The sequence below is a fragment of the Scyliorhinus canicula genome, chromosome 2, assembly GCF_902713615.1.
Source record: "Scyliorhinus canicula chromosome 2, sScyCan1.1, whole genome shotgun sequence".
Lineage (NCBI taxonomy): Eukaryota > Metazoa > Chordata > Chondrichthyes > Carcharhiniformes > Scyliorhinidae > Scyliorhinus > Scyliorhinus canicula.
Window position 1 is genome coordinate 92,021,298 of NC_052147.1, and position 20,211 is coordinate 92,041,508.

A 20,211-nucleotide genomic window follows, 5' to 3' on the forward strand; every position below is an offset into this window, starting at 1 on the left:
ATTATTCCGCAGCACAGAAGGCTATCTCTTTTTTTAATAACCTTTTTTCTCCTTAAAGCTAGAATACCCAATTCATTTTTTCTAATTAAGGGGCAATTTAGCGTGGCCAATCCACCTACTCTGCACATCTTTGGGTTGCGGGGGCGAAACTCGCGCAAACACGGGGAGAATGTGCAAACACCACACGGACAGTGACCCAGAGCCGGGATTGAACCTGGGACCTCGGTGCCTTGAGGCAGCAGTGCTAACCACTGCACCACCATGCTGCCCTTAGAAGACTATGTCAGTTAGTGCTTATTGCTATCTGGACAGTCTACATTTACTTAAGTATCTTATGCAATGGGTCAATTATCTTATTTGATAAGAGAGTTTTCCCTTTTTGCTCATAGCGCTGTATCTCATCAATCTGAACCAATATTTCTGTTCCAGGTGAAACGTCCCCCAGAAATCTGTATTGAGCTGCACCCTCAGGGATTGATCAACATTGAAGATAGCCATGTTGCAGTGGATTTACATGTTAATTGCCCATCCAATTACCCTGATGTGTGAGTACCTGATAGTCACTGCACCCGTCTTTACACTTGCTGTTCGATGCGCCGCAAGTTGTTTGTCAGTGAGGCTATCCAGGGACTGGTGATTGAGCTGTTGGCTGAAGGAAGTTTGCTAAGTCTAATTCCAGTGACTGGGGAGAAAATAAAGTCAAGGAAAATCAAGGAGCTTACATTAATAAAAGAAGTTTGACAATTAAGATCCAAAGGTCCGGGTGATGTCTGGTACTCTCCCACTGGGAGAAGAGGGCGCTGCCCTGTCAGGCCGCTGTGGCGGTGCCTCAACATGGTCCTCAGTTGCCTGCAGAGAAGTCATCAAATAAAGAGGCTCAAAGTTGGTAGAGCCATTGCAGCGGAGGCGATACCCCTCTGTGGGATAGTGACTGATGCGATTGCTGCCGTTGATGCCTGATGTCCTGTCGTTAGGGCATAGAGCCTTTGGTTTTGATGGCCGACTGGTCTCCACACTCGGCAGGGGGCCGCTCTGATGGGAAAATCTTGTTGCCATTGTGAAATAGCCCAAAGTGGGGCATTGATGGCCATGGTCCCAGCTCACCTCTGGGAAATGTCCCCTGGAGGTGAGAATGCATGAGAGAGCTGGCCTGACGTGGCTTTCCCCTATTTTCCACCTCTGCCTTCAGCTCCTGTCTCCACGGGCCAGGAAAATTCAGCCCAATAACTTTGGATAGAATTAATAGATGGCAAGAGATAAACTATTACTTCAGATATGATCAAGACATCACAGGCTGGGTGATAGCCTTGATTTGTGGGACGGGATAAAGATGGGGACAATGATACCTTCACTGGCAAGGAATGGAAGTCATTTGTGAAGAAACTGAAAACTGCTTTTTGACTCAGTCTGTGAATGAGTAAACAAGGGGTGAAACTGTTTTAGATTGCATCACAAGTAATAGGGACAATCAAAGCACTAATGCAAAGCTGGTCTAGGCTTTTAAGTGCCGGCCACTAATCATTATGTGATCATATATGACATTAGAAGGTTTGGAGAAACTACAAAAACCCCAAATAAAATAGCTGCACTTTAAGATGACAAACTTCATTCTTAAAGTCTTGTCTGAGTATTCCTGGCAGGTTCTGTTGGAGCTTTCCAAGCTTTTATCTTGACATTGGTGAATTTCTGCCTGGTGAAGGTGATGGGTTTAGAGCATTCCTGGCCGAGGTAATGCACCTGCGTAATGAGATTCCATTTCCCTTACCCAATAAATTGTCTCATTATCTGAGGGCGACGATCCCCTGCTGTATCGATGTGTCATTTTCGTTTCCCACGTCTGACTGCCCCTGCCCACAGTTAAGCATTATGCTTTTGATGTATGTCTACTATGAAGTGCCCCAAATTGTGGTAGTTAGGACTCTTAAAGTTGAACCAGCCTGGCTTCAAATGCAATTTCAGGAGATAAAATGGCAGTTATAACTGTGCTGATGTAATACTGTCTCCAAGATGACTTGCATCGCTGAGAAAGCACCTAGCCTCACTGCGAGAGTTGTACCTCTGGACTCGGAGCCACACTCCCTTGCAGGACCTCTGACATGACGTCCGCAAATCCCTGCCAAAATCCCCTCAGCCTCAGACATGCCCAGAACATGTGTACATAGTCCCCACATCGCCCAACCTGTCCTACACCTCCTCAAAGAATCTTCTCATCTGGGCCACAGTCCTATGAGCCCTGTGGACCACCTTGAACTGGATCAGGCTGAGTCTGGTGCACAACGAGGATGCGTTAACTCTCCGCAGGGCCTCCTCCCATAACCCAGCCTCCAACTCTCTCTCCTTTCCCCCCCAACTCTCTCTTCACCTCCCCTATTGGGACTCCCTCCCACTCAATCAGCTCCTTGTATATCTCCGAGACCTTTCCCTCCCCAACTCCTTGTCCTCAACATCACCTTATCCAGCAACGCCCTTTGTGGGAGGTGTGGAAAGCTCAAGACGTGCCTCAGTACAAAATCCCTCACTTGCAGGTACCGGAACCCGTTTCCACCTGACAGCTCAAATTCTTCCTCCAGCTCCTACAAACTTGGAAAACCCTCATCAAGAAAGAGATACCCACATCTCTCGCTCCCAGCCCGCTGCCACCTCCGAAAGCCCCCCCGTCCAGTCCCCCTGGAGCGAACCGATGGTTATCGCATATCAGTGCCCACACTGATGCCCCTTCCAAACCCACGCCAGCTTCCTCACTCGCGGAGTTTTACCGGCCCAAATAAATCCCCAAATTGCCGCATTCATCTTCCTATAAAACACCTTGGGGATAAAAAATCGGTAGACACTGAAAAACAAACAGCAACCTCGGGAGGACTGTCATTTTCACAGTCTGTACCCTTCCCGCCAGAGACAGCGGGAGCACGTCCCACCTTCAGAGGCCCTCCTTAATCTGCTCTCTCCTACCCAGATTCAATTTGTGGAGCTGTCCCCATTCCCATGCCACCTGGATATCCAAGTACCTAAAGTTCCCTCCCACCACCTTGGATGACATCTCCCCCAATCGCCTCTCGTGGCCCCTTGCCTGGATTGCAAAAACCTCATTTTGACCCATATTCAATTTATACCCTGAGTAATGGCAGAATTCCCCGGAAAACTGCGGGTCATATAGACCAATCTCCTTATTGAATGTGGATGCCAAATTGTTGTCTATGATCCTGCCAACACGGATCAAGGATTGTGTCCCAGGGGTAATGGGATGGGGTTTGTTAAGGTGCGACACCTGGTGACCAATGAAGAGACTCTTGAACGTAATCATGCCAACAGGTTGAGGTGAAGGTGTCTATGGACGCAGAGAAGGTCTTTGATCGGGTGAAGTAGGAGTACTTATGGGAAGTCTTGGGACCGTTCGGGTTTGGGCTGGGGTTTTTGGACTGGGTCCGGTTGCTTTATCGGGCAAGGGCGAATGTGCTAATTATAACAATATTAGGTGGGAACTGAAGAACCTAGATTGGGGGAGAATGTTTTTAAAAAAAAATAATTTTTATTCAAATTTTCACATTTTCACAAAAAAGCAAACAATAACAGAAAATTTTAAGATAAACCCCCCCCCCCCCCCCCCCCCCCCCCCCCAACCATAAATACAAAAAGAGAAACAATAAATTAACGCCAGTCATTGGCAGAAAACAGATATTCAACCCAAAACAAAAACAAAAACTCCCGTCTATGAACAGGTCCCCCAGCCTCCTGACACCTGCCCTGTGCCAACTCAGGAACCCGCCATCAATTCTCCCCGGAACAAACCGGTGGTTCCCCCGTATCGGGGACCCCATCGAGGCCCCCACCTCCGCCCTGTGCCGCCTCCATTGCCCCCAAATCTTGAGGGTAGCTGCCACCACCGGGCTCGTGGTATACCTCGTCGGAGGGAGCGGCAGCGGTGCCGTTGCAAGCGCTTCCAGGCTCGTAACCACACAGGATGCCATCTCCAGCCTCTTCCATGCCGCCCCCTCCCCGTCCATTACCCACTTATGCACCATCGCTGCGTTGGCAGCCCAATAATACCCACAGAGGTTGGGCAATGCCAGCCCCCACCCCATCCCTGCCCTGCTTCAAGAACACCCGCCTCACCCTTGGAGTCCCGTGTGCCCACACAAAACCCCGTAATGCTCCTGTTAACCCGCCTGAAAAAGGCCTTCGGGATAAGGATGGGGAGGCACTGGAACAGGAACAGAAACCTCGGGAGCACCATCATCTTGACTGACTGCACCCTACCCGCCAAAGACAGCGGCAGCATGTCCCACCTCTTAAACTCCTCCTCCATTTGCTCCACCAGCCTTGTGAGGTTTAGCTTATGCAAGGCCCCCCCAGCTCCTGGCCACCTGCACTCCTAAGTACCTGAAGCTCCTCTCCGCCCTTTTCAGTCAGAGCCTCCCAATCCCCCCCTCCTGGTCCCCCGGGTGTACCACAAACAACTCGCTTTTCCCAAAGTTAAGCTTATACCCTGAGAAATCCCCAAATTCCCAGAGAATCCACATCTGGGGGAGAATGTTTGAGGCTAAATCAACATCTGACATGTGGGATGCTTTCAAATGTCAGTTGAAAGGAATTCAGGACCGACATGTTCCTGTGCGGAAGAAGGATAAATACGGCAAATTTCGGGAACCTTGGATAACGAAAGATATTGTAGGCCGAGTTAAAAAGAAAAAGGAGGCATTTGTCAGGGCTAGAAGGCTGGGAACAGACGAAGCCTGTGTGGAATATAAGGAAAGTAGGAAGGAACTTAAGCAAGGAGTCAGGAGGGCTAGAAGAGGTCACGAAAAGTCATTGGCAAATAGGGTTAAGGAAAATCCCAAGGCTTTTTACACGTACATAAAAAGCAAGAGGGTAGCCAAGGATAGGGTTGGCCCACTTAAGGATAGGCAAGGGAATCTATGTGTGGAGCCAGAGGAAATGGGCGAGGTACTAAATGAATACTTTGCATCAGTATTCACCAAAGAGAAGGAATTGGTAGATATTGAATCTGGAGAAGGGTGTGTAGATAGCCTGGGTCACGTTGAGATCCAAAACGATGAGGTGTTGGGCGTCTTGAAAAATTTTAAGGTAGATAAGTCCCCAGGGCTGGATGGGATCTGCCCCAGAATACTGAAGGAGGCTAGAGAGGAAATTGCTGAGGCCTTGACAGATCTTTGGATCCTCACTGTCTTCAAGTGATGTCCCAGAGGACTGGAGAATAGCCAATGATGTTCCTTTGTTTAAGAAGGGTAGCAAGGATAATCCAGGGAACTACAGGCCGGTGAGCCTTGCGTCAGTGGTAGGGAAATTACTGGAGAGAATTCTTCGAGACAGGATCTACTCTCATTTGGAAGCAAATGGACATATTAGTGAGAGGCAGCATGGTTTTGTGAAGGGGAGGTCATGTCTCACTAACTTGATAGAGTTTTTCGCAGAGGTCACAAAGATGATTGATGCAGGTAGGGCAGTGGATGTTGTCTATATGGACTTCAGTAAGGCCTTTGACAAGGTCCCTCATGGTAGACTGGTACAAAAAGGTGAAGTCACACGGGATCAGGGGTGAGCTGGCAAGGTGGATACAGAACTGGCTCGGTCATAGAAGGCAGAGAGTAGCAATGGAAGGGTGCTTTTCTGATTGGAGGGCTGTGCCTAGTGGTGTTCCGCAGGGATCAGTGCTGGGACCTTTGCTGTTCGTAGTATATATAAATGATTTGGAGGAAAATGTAACTGGTCTGATTAGTAAGTTGGCAGACGACACAAAGGTAGGTGGAATTGCGTATAGCGATGAGGTCTGTCAGAGGATACAGCAGAATTTAGATCGTTTGGGGACTTGGGTGGAGAGATGGCAGATGGAGTTTAATCCGGACAAATGTGAGGCAATGCATTTTGGAAGGTCTAATGCAGGTAGGGAATATACAGTGAATGGTAGAACCTTCAAGAGTATTGAAAGTCAGAGAGATCTAGATGTACAGGTCCACAAGTCACTGAAAGGGGCAACACAGGTGGAGAAGGTAGTCAAGAAGGCATATGGCATGCTTGCTTTCATTGGCCGGGGCATTGAGTATAAGAATTGGCAAGTCATGTTGCAGCTGTATAAAACCTTAGTTAGGCCACATTTGGAGTATAGTGTTCAATTCTGGTTGCCACACTACCAGAGAGGGTGCAGAAGAGATTTACCAGGCTGTTGCCTGGTATGGAGGGCATTAGCTATGAGGAGCGGTTGAATAAACTCGGTTTGTTCTCAGTGGAACAACGGAGGTTGAGGAGCGACCTGATAGAGGTCTGCAAAATTATAAGGGGCATAGACAGAGTGGATAGTCAGAGGCTTTTCCCCAAGGTAGAGGGGTCAATTATTAGGGGGCATAAGTTTAAGGTGCGAGGGGCAAGGTTTAGAGGAGATGTACGAGGTAAGTTTTTTTTACAGAGGGTAGTGGGTGCCTGGAACTCACTGCCGGAGGAGGTGGTGGAAGCAGGGACGAAAGTGACATTTAAGGGGCATCTTTACAAATACATGAATAGGATGGGAATAGAGGGATACGGACCCAGGAAGTGTAGAAGATTTTAGTTTAGACGGGCGTCATGGTCGGCAGGGGCTTGGAGGGCCGAAGGGCCTGTTCCTGTGCTGTACTTTTCTTTGTTCTCTGTAAGACCTGCTTGTGAGCAATCAGCGAGGCGAAGGCTAAGACATCTGCTCCCGCTCCCGCTCCCAGCTCCAGACAGTCTGACACCCCGAATACGGCCTCCAGGGGACTGGGCTACACTTCCACATGCAGAGCCCCTGTAATGATGCTGAAAACCGTCCCTGAAAACCCTTCGAACTTCAACCAGGCCCAAAACATATGCACATGGTTCACAGGGCCCCTGCCACATCCCTCACAGACATCCTCCACCTTCTTGAACAGCCAGTTCAGCCTAGACTTTGTACGGTATGCTCTGTACACTACCTTCAGCGAGGCGCTTACCCTCCACAGCAAAACCCCCCCCCCCCCCCCCCCCCCCCCCCCCCCACCACCACCACCACCACCACCACCACCACCAAACGATCCCTATTGTCCCGTGTCTGCTCGGGTGTCATCTCCACAACCCAAAAAGATGTGCAGGGTAGGTGGATTGGCCTCCACCATGTGTACATTTGCTTGGCCAAGCACTGCGCATTACACCTGGGTGCCGTTCCTCACATCAGCGGAGACCAGTCCCGATTCTCCTCTGGCAGGAGCACTTATTCTGTGGAACGGAAAATCAAAGCCTACAATTCAAGGTTTTAAAAGGGGTAGCTGTAGAAATATTGTAATTGTGATCTTCCAAATTTCTTTTTATTTTGGAATGGAGTGGAGTGAAATATATCAAAACATTGTTGTTCACAAAATGATGGTGATCAAACATTCAAACCCTCCCCCAACATGGCAGCCATGTGTACCATCTACAATATGCACTGCAGTAACTCACCAAGGTTTCTCAAACAGCACCTTCCAAACCCACAATCACTTTCATCTAGAAGGACAAGAATAGCAGATATCTGGGAACCCCATCACCTGGAGATTCTCCTCCACGTCACTCACCTCCCTGACTTGGAAAAATATCGCCGTTCCTTCACTGTTGCTGGGCAACATCCTCGAACTCCCTCCCTAACAGCACAGTGGGTGTACCTACACCTCGAGGACTGCAGGGGTTCAAGGAGGCAACTCACCATCACCTTCTGAACGGCAATTAGGGATGGGCAATAAATGCTGGCCTAACTCCCGTCACTAGCCAACCTTTGTTTGCTAGTGCAGAGAGACACCCCCCCCCCCCCCCCCCCCCCCCCCCCCCCCCCCCCCCCGTAACCCGTAACCCGGCCCCACGTTTCCAAATCCCACCTCCCTCGAACCAAGAAACTAAAAGGAACCAGACTCATTAAAAAAAATCCAAGAACACTTGTCAATAACACTTGCCATTTAAGAGACAGAAACAAAACCCCAAACCAAGTAGGAAACACTCAATAAGAAAAACATTCCATGACCTACCAACCAAGTCCAAATCCCAACTTTTCTCAGTCCCAGTCCTCCCGTCTTAACAAATGCTTCTGCCGCCTCCATTGTCTCAAAATAAAACTTGAGTTGTGAATCACACTCGGCTTCACTGGGTAGACCACTCCGAATCTCACCCCGCTGCCATATAGTGCCGCCATCACCTGTCCAAAGCTTTCTCTTCAACTCTGCCGTCAGATCTTGGTATATGTGGATATCAACACACATATCTATCTATTTCCCACTTCCCTTCATGTGTCTGCTTCACCCAGCTCAAAACCGTCTTCACGTGGTAGTTGTGGAAGCAGACTGTGACCACCCTTGCTGGCTCATTCGCTTTAGGCTTTGGTCGGAGCGACCAATGTGCCCTGTCCAGCTCGTAGTGGGAGGACTCTTTCCCCATCCCCCATCAACACAGTAAACATCTTTGGAAAATGCTCGGTCGGCCTCAGGCCTTCCACCCCCTCGGGCAGAACTACAATCCTCAAATTTTGCCTCCTCAACCTGTTCTCCAGGTTCTTCACCTTGGCTCTGAGCCCTTTGCTGACCTCAGCCACCCTCCGCAGCTCCTCACCCATCGCGGTGGACGGGTTGCTGTGTTGCCACAGTACCTCCTCCACCTCTTTCAACTTCTCTCGGATTGGATACAACTTCAATTGGATACAATTGGCTTGGCGACCGAAGCCAAAGGGTGGTTATGGAGGGTTGTTTTTCGAACTGGAGGCTTGTGACCAGTGGTGTGCTTCAGGGATCGGTGTTGGCTCCACTGTTATTTCTGATACATGTAAATGATTTGCATGAGAATGTTGGAGGCATGGTTCGTAAATTTGCAAATGACACCAAGATTGGTGGCATAGTGGATAGCGAAGAAGATTATATACGATTGCAACAGAATCTTGACCAATTGGGGCAGTGGGCCGATGGATGACAGATGGAGTTTAATTTGAATAAATGTGAGGTGATGCATTTTGGTAGATCAAATCATGGCAGGACCTACTCCGTTAATGGTAGGGAGTTGGGGAGAGTTACAGAACAGAGAGATCTTTGAAGGTGGAGTCGCAGGTGGACAGGGTGGCGAAGAAGGCATTCAGTATGCTAGGTTTTATTGGTCAGAATATTGAATACAGCAGTTGGGACGTCTTGTTGAAGCTGTACAAGACATTGGTAAGACCACACATGGAATATTGTGTTCAGTTCTGGTCACCCTATTATAGGAAGTATATTGTTAAACTAGAAAGAGTGCAGAAGAGATTCATGAGGATGCTACCAGGACTTGATGGTCTGAGTTATAAGGAGAGGCTGGGACTTTTTTTCCTAGAGCGTGGGAGGCTTAGGGGTGATGTTATAGAGGTCTATAAAATAATGAGGGGCATAGATCAGGTTGATAGTCGACATCTTTTCCCAAAGGAAGAGGAGTCCAGAACTAGAGGGAATAGGTTTACGATGAGAGGGGAGAGATACAAAAGAGACCAGAGGGGCAATTTCTTCACAGAGGGCGATGAGCATCTGGAAAGGGCTGCCAGAGGCAGTGATAGAGGCGGATGCAATTTTGTCCTTTTAAAAAACAGTTAGACAGTTACATGGGCAGGGTGGATATAGAGGGATTGGGCCAAATGCAGGCAAGTGGGACCTGCTTAGTGATAGAAACTGGGCGGCATGGACCAGCTGGGCCGATGGGCTTGTTTCCATGCTGTAAACATCTATGACTCTTCGCTCCTTGCACTTCGACCAACTGCCGCCTTTACTTGGGCAATTGCCTCCTCCACCCACTCTTTAAGCAAAGCCATCATCTCCCTCTGAAGCATTTCCAAATGTTTGGCAAACGGCCTCTCAAACTCCACCGACATCATCTCGGTTAGAGTCTCAACCGTGAGGGGAGAAGCCCCACCTAACGACCCAGCCACTGCCAACTTTCTTCCTCTGGAACTCACAGCAACACTCCCCAGTGGACTTCTGCTCGCCCCTTTCTTTCCAGGACCTTTCTTCTGGGATTTTGACATTCCCCATCCTCCTTATGACTTCCTACACCAGCTCATCCAAAAACTACCCCCTAAGACTGAGCAGAAAAGTCCAAAAACCAGAGACTCTAGCAGGAGCCACCATATATGCAACCTCCATCTAGATTTGCCACCGGAAGTCACACCGTTCCTCCACCTGCTGCCTTCCATCTGCGCCATCTGGAGTACCGTTTCTCGTTTTGAGCATCACGTCTCTGGAAGGATGAATTGGTGAATTGGCCCTGGAGGGGCATAGACTCACCAGAATTAATCCACAAATCAAATAATACAACCTGGCTTAGATTCGAGGATTAATGGGTAATCTAATTGAAGTGCTTAAAATTCTAAAAGGATTTGTTAGGGTAGGAAATGGAAGACTACAGAACAATGAGGCATAATGTTTAAATCCGAGCGAAGAAATTTCGCATGAGGACCTTTTCTCACAAAGTAGTGAAAATCGCTTCCTAAAAGACTGGATGGTCAATTGAACTTTTCTGGACAGAAAGGCAGTTTTTTCTTTGTTAAGAATACAGAGGGATATGGATCAAAAGCAGTTAAATTGATTTAAGGAACAGATAGCCGTGGTTGAATTTTATGGTAAAGCGGGCTCGAGGGACTGAGTGGTCTACCTCCGTTCCTATAACTGCTACTTATTGCAGCCTTCCCAGTTGGTCAGCAGGCTGGCTGCTGCCCAATTCTCTCTCATTGTACTCTGTCGCTCTCTTGCTCATCTCCCCAATCCTCTCTCCCATTGTCCTTCCCACTTTGCCTATTTGACCCACTGGGTTCCGCCCATATTTTAACCCTGCCTAATTAAAAAGCACAAAGCCTGTGTTTGCAAGTTGGACTGAGCCATGGTTACCGCCTTCATGTCTCAAAGAGTATGAGTCTTGATTAAATGTCATAGACCCAAATACTGTAACATGATCGTATATTTTTAATCTTAATGGCTGTCAGGGTTACTGCCAGTGTTTTGTTCTATTGGTAATATTTTTCTTTGCAATCTAGGCTGTTAATTTGTATATTCACTGTACTAATGTGGTTTTTACGTTGCATTTTCTGATAGTGTTGCCTGTTGAGTCAAACCCCTAATGGATCAGCAAGTTTTTTTAGTATAAGGCTGAACCACACAGCCCATGAAATTGATGGGTTCAAATTCCCCCTTAATCCTCAACCTCTGTTCTTCCGGTGCTGAGAGCAAAATTCTATGGGGCTCTCCTGTTGAGGTTTAAGGGTGTGTGGATGTCTAGTCACAAATGGATTTGGTCAAACGTGATGCTCTTTGTAGTCTGCTGTCAGTATCTGATATTTCAAGCATGAGGATTAGCTGCTTCAGCATTGTAGCAGCAGAGTGTCAAGTCCCCTCTCATCAAACCTCCTCCTGTAAACAATTAAAGTCTTCCGATCAAGGGACTGCAATTGGTGAGAAAAATAGTAATAAAATGATAAGCCCAGTAGCAGAGACATTACTTTGATGTGTGCTTTTGTCATGCTTGGCAGTGAGTAGGTGAAATACAGTGCCGCTGGCTGAATTGGAGGCCAGTTTGCTACACAACATTCTGACTTCCATTGTCATTCTCACAGACCTCCAAAAATCGTGCTGAAGAAAGTTAAAGGCCTGTCGATAGAAAAACGCAACCAGTTACATGCAGAGCTGGTGAAACTAGCAGAAGATCACTGTGGAGAGGTAAGGAAATGTCAAGAGTCTGACGTAACTTGAACCCAATACCATGTTATAATGTTTGCTGTTTATATTCCAGATGTCTAAACAGTCACCTGTACAATATTATTTTTGCCCTATTTGAGAGTCTAAGGGTTTCGCTTTAGTATACACAGAGTGGTAACTTGCCATTGACGCAAGCCCTCAATCTGCTACCCCATTGCATAGCACGTTGGGACTGCAAAGAACTGCATCGTCAACAACAGTTTAACTTGTGCAGGAGTTCATCAAGGGCTAGTGATGTGGCAACATGTAACTTGCTGAATGTGAACATGCTCTAATTTGTCAGCAGCGTACTATCCTTGCACAGTTAACTGGAACAGTGATAGGTGATTCAGTACTATTCAGAGATGTAGTTTTAAGTAGCGTGGTGTTTGTTTGTGTTTTAAACCTTGAGAATCCATATTTTTGTTTTTAGGAAGTGCTAGCCCAAGGCCACTTGCCACCCTCGATGATCACCTCTCTATGATTTTTAAGCATCTGCTCTTAACGTTGACAGAGTTCCAGCGGCAAGTTAGTCTCCTGCTGCCATGGCCTTAGTGGCATAAAGAGGTCAAATTCGGGAAGCAGGAGTAGCAGGCCACTTAATGTTTTATTCATTCATGGCATGCAGGTGTTGCTGATAAGATCCACATTTATTATCCATCCTTAATTAGAATCCTTATTCCTGTGAGAAGATGGCATTGAGCTGCTGCCTCGGACTGCTACAATCCATGTAGTGTAGGTACACCCAAAGTGCTGTTAGGGAGCACATTCCAGTATTTTGATTTAACAACACTGCAGTAACAGAGATATAGTTCCAAGTTAGGATAATGCGTAACCTGGAGGGGATCTTGCATTTGGTGGTTTTTCCTTGCAACTTCTGCCCTTAAGACTACATGGTAGAGGTGATTTGGGAGGTGTTACCAAAGGAGCCTTGGTGAGTTTCTGCATTGAATTTTATAGATGGTACACATTGCTGCCACTGTGCGCTGGGTGGACAGGGACCTAATCAGCAACCGCAGCTTTGTGCTAGGTTATGATTCTAACAAGTTGGGAATTTTCCCCTGATTTATACTGACTTCAATTTGTCCATGTTTGGATGAAGGCTGCATGTGGTAAGGAACCCACTGGTCCTGGTTGGGCTCTGACTGAACCTCAGTTAGCAGGTTATTGCTGAGTGTGGCTTGATACCATAGTCACCTTCCAACACTTTACCGATGATTGGATGTAGGCAACTGTTGCATGAGCTGGTCCGACTGGATTTGTCCTCTTTTTGTGGACATTGCATATATTTGCAATTTTTCACCTTGCCAGGTAGATGTCATCGTTATAGTAGTACTGGAGCAGCTTGGCTTGTTTTGGAGAGCAAGTCTTCAGCACTAGAGCTGGGATGCTATCGAGACCGATGACCTTTTTTGTAGCCTCGACACTCACCATTTCTTGATATACTTGGAGTGAATTGAATTGGCTGTGATGCTAGGGGCCTCAGGCGGAGGCTGCGATGGATCATTCACTTGGCACTTCTGGCTGAAGATGGTTGAAAATACTTCAGGCTTGTCTTTATTACTGAACTGCTGGGTCCCACTAACATTGAGGATAGGGATGCCTGTAAAGCCGTCTTCTCTCATTAGTTAAAAGCAAATTACTGCGGATGTTGGAATCTGAAACGAAAGAAAATGCTGGAAAATCTCAGCAGGTCTGGCAGCATCTGTAGGGAGAGAAAAGAGCTAAAGTTTCGAGTCTGGTGACTTTTTGTCAAAGCTAACAGACAGAGAAAGTGGGAAATATTTATACTGTGGAGTGTGAATGAAAGATGAGTCATAGCCACAGAAACCCAGGGAAACCGGGTGCTAATGGTCACAGAAACCAAGGGGAAAGAGTGGGCTAATGGCAGTCCCCAGAGAGAACAAAAGATGTGAAAGGTCAAACAGCAGGGAAACTAACATCAGTGGATGAACTGTAGGTGTGGGGGGAGGGGAAGGGGGAAGCAAAGAGGAGAAAGGTGAAGGAAATGTGAATAAGATTGGCGGGGGGAATTAAATATATATTAAGAAAGAAAGAAATGGTAAAAGACAGTTAAAATGAAATGAAAACAAATGGGTCGAATTGGGGCTGATCATCTGAAGTTGTTGAATTCGATGTTGAGACCGGCAGGCTGTAGCGTGCCTAACCGGAAGATGAGATGTTGTTCCTTCAGTTTGCGTTGCGCGTCACTGGAACATTGCAGCAGGCCAAGAACAGACATGTGGGCATGGGAGCAGGGTCTTTTGTTAAAATGGCAAGCAACAGGAAAGTCAGGGTCCTGAATGCGCTCGGACCGAAGATGCTCAGCAAAGCGATCACCCAATCTGCTTTTGGTCTCTCCAATTTAGAGGAGACCACATTGGAAGCAGTGAATGCAGCAGACAAATTGGAAGAGATGCAAGTGAAACACTGCTTAACCTGGAATGAGTGTTTTGGGCCTGAGATGTTAAGCATGGAAGAGGTAAAGGGGCAGGTGTTACACTGTCTGCGATTGCATGGGAAGGTGCCATGGGTGATGGGAGAGGTACTGGGTATGGTGGAGGAGTGGACTAGATTGTCTCGGAGGGAATGGTCTCTGCGGTATGCTGACAGAGGGAGTGAAGGGAAGATGTGTTTGGTGGTGGCATCACGCTGGAGTTGGTGAAAATGGTGGAGGATTTTGCTTTGCATACGGAGGCTGGTGGGATGAAATGTGAGAACGAGGGGGACTCTATCCTTGTTCTGGGAGGGAGTAGAGGGGATAAAGTGGCACGGGAGATGGACCGCACTGTTGAGGGCCCTGTCCATAACTGTAGGTGGGATATCACGGTTGAGGAAGAAGGAACACATTTTCGAAGCACCATTTTGGAAAGTGACATCATCGGAAGAAATGCGACAGAGGCGAAAGAGCTGAGATGAAGGGATGAAGCCCTTAGAGGGTGTACGGTGCCAAGAGCTGTAGTCCAGAAAGCTGTGGTAGTCAGTGGGCTTGTAGTGGATTTAGTGGATGGTCTATTGCTGGAAATGGGGACAGAAAGATCAAGGAAGGGAAGGGAAGTGTCTGAGATGGACCAAGTGAAAGTGATGGAGGGGTGGAAACTGGAAGCAAAGTTGATGAATTTTTCCAGGTCCGGGCGAGAGCATGAAGCGACAACAAAATAGTCATCAACGTATCGGTAAAGGAGTTGTGGTAGGGGGCCCGGATAGGCCTGGAACAAGGAATGTTCTACATACCCCATAAAAAGACGAGCGTAGCTAGGACCCATGTGGGTACCCATTGCTGCACCTTTGATTTGGAGAAAGCGAGATGAGTTAAAGCAGAAGTTGTTTAGAGATAGAACAAGTTCTTTCGCGAAAATAGTACTGGACAATTCCCATGCACTACCACTCCTCCGCCTGGCTGAACTCATTATATCTCCATGTAAGGACTGCATCCCTTTCTCTCAACTCCTTTGCCTCCGTCGCATTTGTTCTGATGATATCGCTTTCCAAAATGGTGCTTCGAAAATGTGTTCCTTCTTCCTTAACCGTAATTTCTCACCTACAGTTGTGGACAGGGCCCTCAACAGTGTGCGGTCACTTCCGGTTGCGGCTATGCCTAGGTAGGTCGCACGGTCGGCAGCTCCCGCCGATAACGGACTTTTGGGCCCTTTTTCGGAGCTCCAGCAGCACTTGGACGACGATTCCCGGTGTGGGAAGGAAACAGTGAGGGTTCCCCAGCGCTGTATGGAGTGGACCAGGAGTGGGGCGATCAAAAAAGCGTCTTTGGAGAAGAGAGGAGAACGGGCGCGAATAAACAAGATGGCGGCCGGTGGGGATCAGGCAGCTTGGGCCCAGTGGTCACGGGAGCAGCAGGAGTTTCTCAGAAGCTGCTTCGCCGAGTTAAAGGCGGAGATGTTGGCCCCTATTAAGGCTTCTATTGAAAGGTTGGTGGAGACCCAGATGATGCAGGGGACGGCGACCAAGGAGCTGTAGCAGAAGGCCTCTGATAACGAGGATGAGATTTTGGGCCTGCCGGTTAGAGTGGAGACGCACGAAAGATGGCAGGAGAGGCTGGAAGACCTTGAAAACAGGTCAAGGAGGCAGAACCTGCGGATTCAGTGACTCGCTGAAGGTGTGGAGGTGTCGGATGCTGGTGCATATGTGACCATGATGCTGGGAACGCTGATGGACGCGGGGGCTTTCCCGCGACCCTGGAGCTGGATGGGGCACACCAGAGTCCTGGCAAGGAGGCCTAGGACGAAAGAGCCACCGAGAGCTATGGTGCAAGATTCCACCGCTTCACCGATAAGGAGTGTGTCCTGCGATGGGAGAAGAAGGAGCGATGTAGCAGGTGGGAGAACTGTGAGATCTGTATTTACCAGGACTGGGGTGCAGAGCTGGCCAAGAGCCGTGCGGGATTCAACCGGGCCAAAGCGGTCCTCCACAGCAAAGGGGTGAAGTTCGGGCTGTTACAACCGGCGAGGCTGTGGGTTACATATCAGGACCGGCACCACTATTTTGATACGCCGGATGAGGCGTGGACTTTTACAAAGAACGGGAAACTGGACTCAAACTAATGGACTGCAGTATGTTGTTGGGGCATGCTGGTGGGGGGTGGGGGCGGTGTTATGTTGGGTTTTCTCCCCGTGTTCTCTTTTGTTTTTGTTGCTCCCTGGGCCCTCGGGGTTCTGGGCTGGGTCGCAGTTGCGGAAGAGCTGCGTCACAGGTGATGGGGTCGGGCCAGACAGTGAGAGCAGTTTATTCGCTCAACGTTGGGGGTAGCACCCAAAGTTTGTTTGTTTGGGGGGGGGGGGGGGGGGGTTGGAGACCCGTAGAGGGAGCCAACGGGGGCATTGGAGGTAGAGGCGGGAACAGCCGGGGCCAGCATGAGTCAGCTGACTTGCGGGAGTGCAATGGGGGGGGGGGGGGGGGGAGGAGGGGGGTTAAGCGAACGCTTGACTGGGGGGGGAAGGGGGGTTAAGCGAACGCTTGACTAGGGTGGGGTTGTTTGAGGTGGGGGGGGGGCTGGGATGCTGCTTTGCTGACTGGAGGGGAATCAATTTTCGGAGTAAAGGGGCGAGTCGGGACGGGGAGCCTCCGGCTGGGGGGCTGGAGTGGGCGGGAGGCGCGGGCACGTGGCTGGCCGAAAAAAGGAGATGGCTAGTCGGCGGGGGGGGGGGGGGCGTGATTAAACCCCCCCCCCCCCCCCCCCCCCCCCCCCCCCGACCAGGCTGATCACGTGCAATGTGAGGGGCCTGTATGGGCCGGTCAAGAGGGCCCGTGTGTTTTTGCACTTAAGGGGGTTAAAGGCAGACGTAGCCATGCTACAAGAAATGCATCTGAAGGTTGCGGATCAAACCAAGCTGAGGAAGGGGATGGGTGGGGCAGGTCTTCCACTCAGGGCTGGTTGAGAAGACCAGGGGGGGTCGCAATCTTGGTGAGCAAGCGGGTGGCATTTGAGGCGGCGGGTATTGTGGCGGATAAAGGGGGTCGATATGTTATGGTGAGCGGCAAGCTGCAGGGAGCCTGGATGGTGCTAGTGAATGAGTATGCTCCGAACTGGGACGATGCAGGGTTCATGAAGCGGATGTTGAGTAGGATTCCGGATTTGGAGTCTAGCAGTCTGGTAGGAGGGGGGAGGGGGGTGGGGGGGGCGCTTCAACATGGTCCTGGACCCGGCACTGGATAGGTCTAGATCGGGTAAGAGGCCGGCAGCGGCCAAGGTCCTGAGGAGGTTCGTGGACCAAATGGGGGGAGTGGATCCGTGGCGATTTGCTAGGCCAAGGGTGAAGGAGTTTTCTTTCTTTTCCCATGTTCACAAGCCGTACCCGCAGATTGACTTTTTTGTGGTGAGTAGGGCGCTAATCCCGAGAATGGAGGGGGTAGAGTACTCAGCCATTGCGATTTCGGACCATATACCGCACTGGGTAGAGTTGGGGCTGGGGGAGGAGAGAGGCCAACGCCCTCTGTGGAGACTGGACATAGGACTGTTGGCGGATGAGGAGGTCTGTGGGCGGATCCGGAGGAATATCCAAAGCTATGTGCCGACCAACGATACTGGGGAGGTTTCAGTGAGTGTGGTATGGGAGGCGCTGAAGGCAGTTATCAGGTGGGAGCTAATTTCAGTCAGGCCCACAGGGAGAAGAGGGATAGGATGGAGAGGGAGAGGTTGGTGGGGGAGATACTTAGGGCGGACAGGAGGTATGCGGAATCCCCCGAGGAGCGGTTGTTAAAAGAGCCCTGGAGTCTGCAGGCGGAGTTTGACTTGCTTACCACAGGAAAGGCAGAGGAGAAAGGTACAGGGAGCAGTGTACGAGTATGGGGAGAAGGCAAGTAGGATGCTGCGGAAGAGAGAGGCGGCCAGGGACATTGGGGGAATTAGCGACGTGGGGGGGTTACATGGTGCTGAGTTCGGCTAGGATCAATGAGGTCTTCAAGGACTTTTATGGTAAACTGTATGAGTCAGAACCCCCGGGGGGGGGGGGGGGGGGGGGGGGATTCTTGGACCGACTGAGGTTCCCAGAGGTGGAGGAGGGGCGGGTAGAGGGATTGGGGGCCCCGATTGAGATGGAGGAATTAGTTAAGGGTTTGGAGGGTATGCAGTCGGGCAAGTCCCCGGGACCGGACGGATATCCCGTAGAATTTTACAGGAAATTCTCAGAGCTGTTGGGCCCGTTATTGTTGAGAACCTTCAAAGAGGCTAAGGAAAAGGGAATCCTTCCCCCGACGATGTCGCAGGCTCTGATCTCGCTCATCCTTAAGCCAGATAAGGACCTGTTGCAATGTGGCTCCGACAGGCCGATATCGCTCCTTAATGTAGATGCCAAACTGTTGGCCAAGATCCTGGCCACCAGAATTGAGGACTGTGATTCGGGAGTGATCAATGAGGGTCAGATGGGGTTTGTGAAGGGCAGGCAGCTGAACACGAATGTGCGGAGGCTCCTGAATGTGAGCATGATGCCCTCAGAAGGAGGGGGTGCAGAAGTGGTGGCGGCAATGGATGAGGAGAAAGTCTTCGATTGGGCGGAGTGGGAGTACCTGTGGGAAGTGTAAGGCAGATTTGGATTTGGCGAGGAATTCATAGGGTGGGTTAAATTGTGTATCAGACCCCTGTAGCGAGTGTGTCGACAAACCTGCTGCGGTCGGAGTACTTTAGGCTACTCGAGGAACGAGGCAGGGGTGCCCCCTGTCCCCCCTGCTGTTTGCCCTGACAATTGAGCCGCTGGCCATGGCGCTGAGGGAGTCTAGAAACTGGAGGGGACTGGTTCGGGGGGAAGGAGGAGTATCACTGTATGCGGATGACCTGTTCCTGTACATTTCGGATCCGGTGGAGGGGATGGGGGAGGTCATGCAGATCCTTAAAGATTTCGGGGACTTTTCAGGGTATAAGTTGAATGTCGAGAAAAGCGAGCTTTTTGTGATACATACGAGGGGCCAGGAAAAGAGACTGGGAGAGCTCCCGCTTAAGATGGTGGAGCGAACCTTTCGCTATTTGGGCACACAAGTGGCTAGGAGTTGGGATGCCCTGCACAAGCTCAATCTAGCGTGGCTGGTGGATCAGATGGAGGAGGACTTTAAGAGGTGGGACATGCTGCCGCTTTCCCTGGCGGGCAGGGTGCAGTCCTTGAAGATGACGGTCCTCCCCAGGTTCTTGTTCGTCTTCTAGTGCCTTCCCATCCTCATCCCAAAGTCCTCCTTCAAGCGGGTGAACACAAATCATGGGATTTGTGTGGGCAAACAAGACCCGCATGTTAAGAGATTGTTCTTAGAGCGCAGTCGGTGGGAGGGTGGGCTGGCGCTTCCGAACTTCTGCAGCTATTACTGGGCAGCGAATATATCCATGATTCGGAAATGGGTAGTAGAGAGGAGGGGGGGGGGGGGGGGGGGGCGGTGTGGAAGCGGTTGGAGGAGGCGTCTTGCAGGGATTGATGCCTGGGGGCATTGATAACGGCACCGCTGCCACTCCCGCCGACACGGTACACCACGAGCCCGGTGGTGATGGCTACATTGAGGATCTGGGATCAGTGGAGACGGCACAGGGGGGAGGTAGGAGCCTCAGTCTGGACCCCGATATGGAACAATCACAGGTTTGTTCCAGGTAGAATAGACGGTGGGTTCCTAAGCTGGCACAGAGCAGGTATTAAAAGGATGGGGGACTTGTTTATTGACAGGACGTTTGCTAACCTGAGGGCGCTGGAAGAGAAATTTGGGTTGCCCCTAGGGAATACCTTTAGGTGCCTGCAGGCCCGGCCTTTCGTGAGGAAGCAGGTGGGGAATTTTCGCTGCTACCGGCCTGGAGGATACAGGACAGGGTGGTCTCGGGCGTGTGGGTAGGGGACGGAAAGGTATACCAGGAGGCGGAGGAGGCCTCGGGGTGGAAGATCTGAAGAGCAAGTGGGCGGAGGAGCTGTTCGAGGAGCTGGATGAGGGCCCTGTGGGCAGATGCCCTGGGCAGGGTCAATTCCTCCTCATCTTGTGCCAGGCTTAGCCTGGTTCAGTTTAAGGTGGTGCACCGGGCGCATATGAC

The 20,211-nt window shown here is 50.0% G+C and overlaps 1 protein-coding gene across 1 annotated transcript in view; it reads left to right on the forward strand.

Annotated features, from left to right (window-relative positions):
- Nucleotides 1–20,211, forward strand: part of eif2ak4 (eukaryotic translation initiation factor 2 alpha kinase 4) — a 236,481-nt gene that overhangs the window by 852 nt on the left and 215,418 nt on the right. Inside the window, exons 2-3 of the mRNA XM_038782980.1 lie at nucleotides 430–545; nucleotides 11,582–11,684. Of these exons, the coding sequence (XP_038638908.1) occupies nucleotides 430–545; nucleotides 11,582–11,684 (219 nt within the window). The remainder of the gene's footprint in view (nucleotides 1–429; nucleotides 546–11,581; nucleotides 11,685–20,211) is intronic.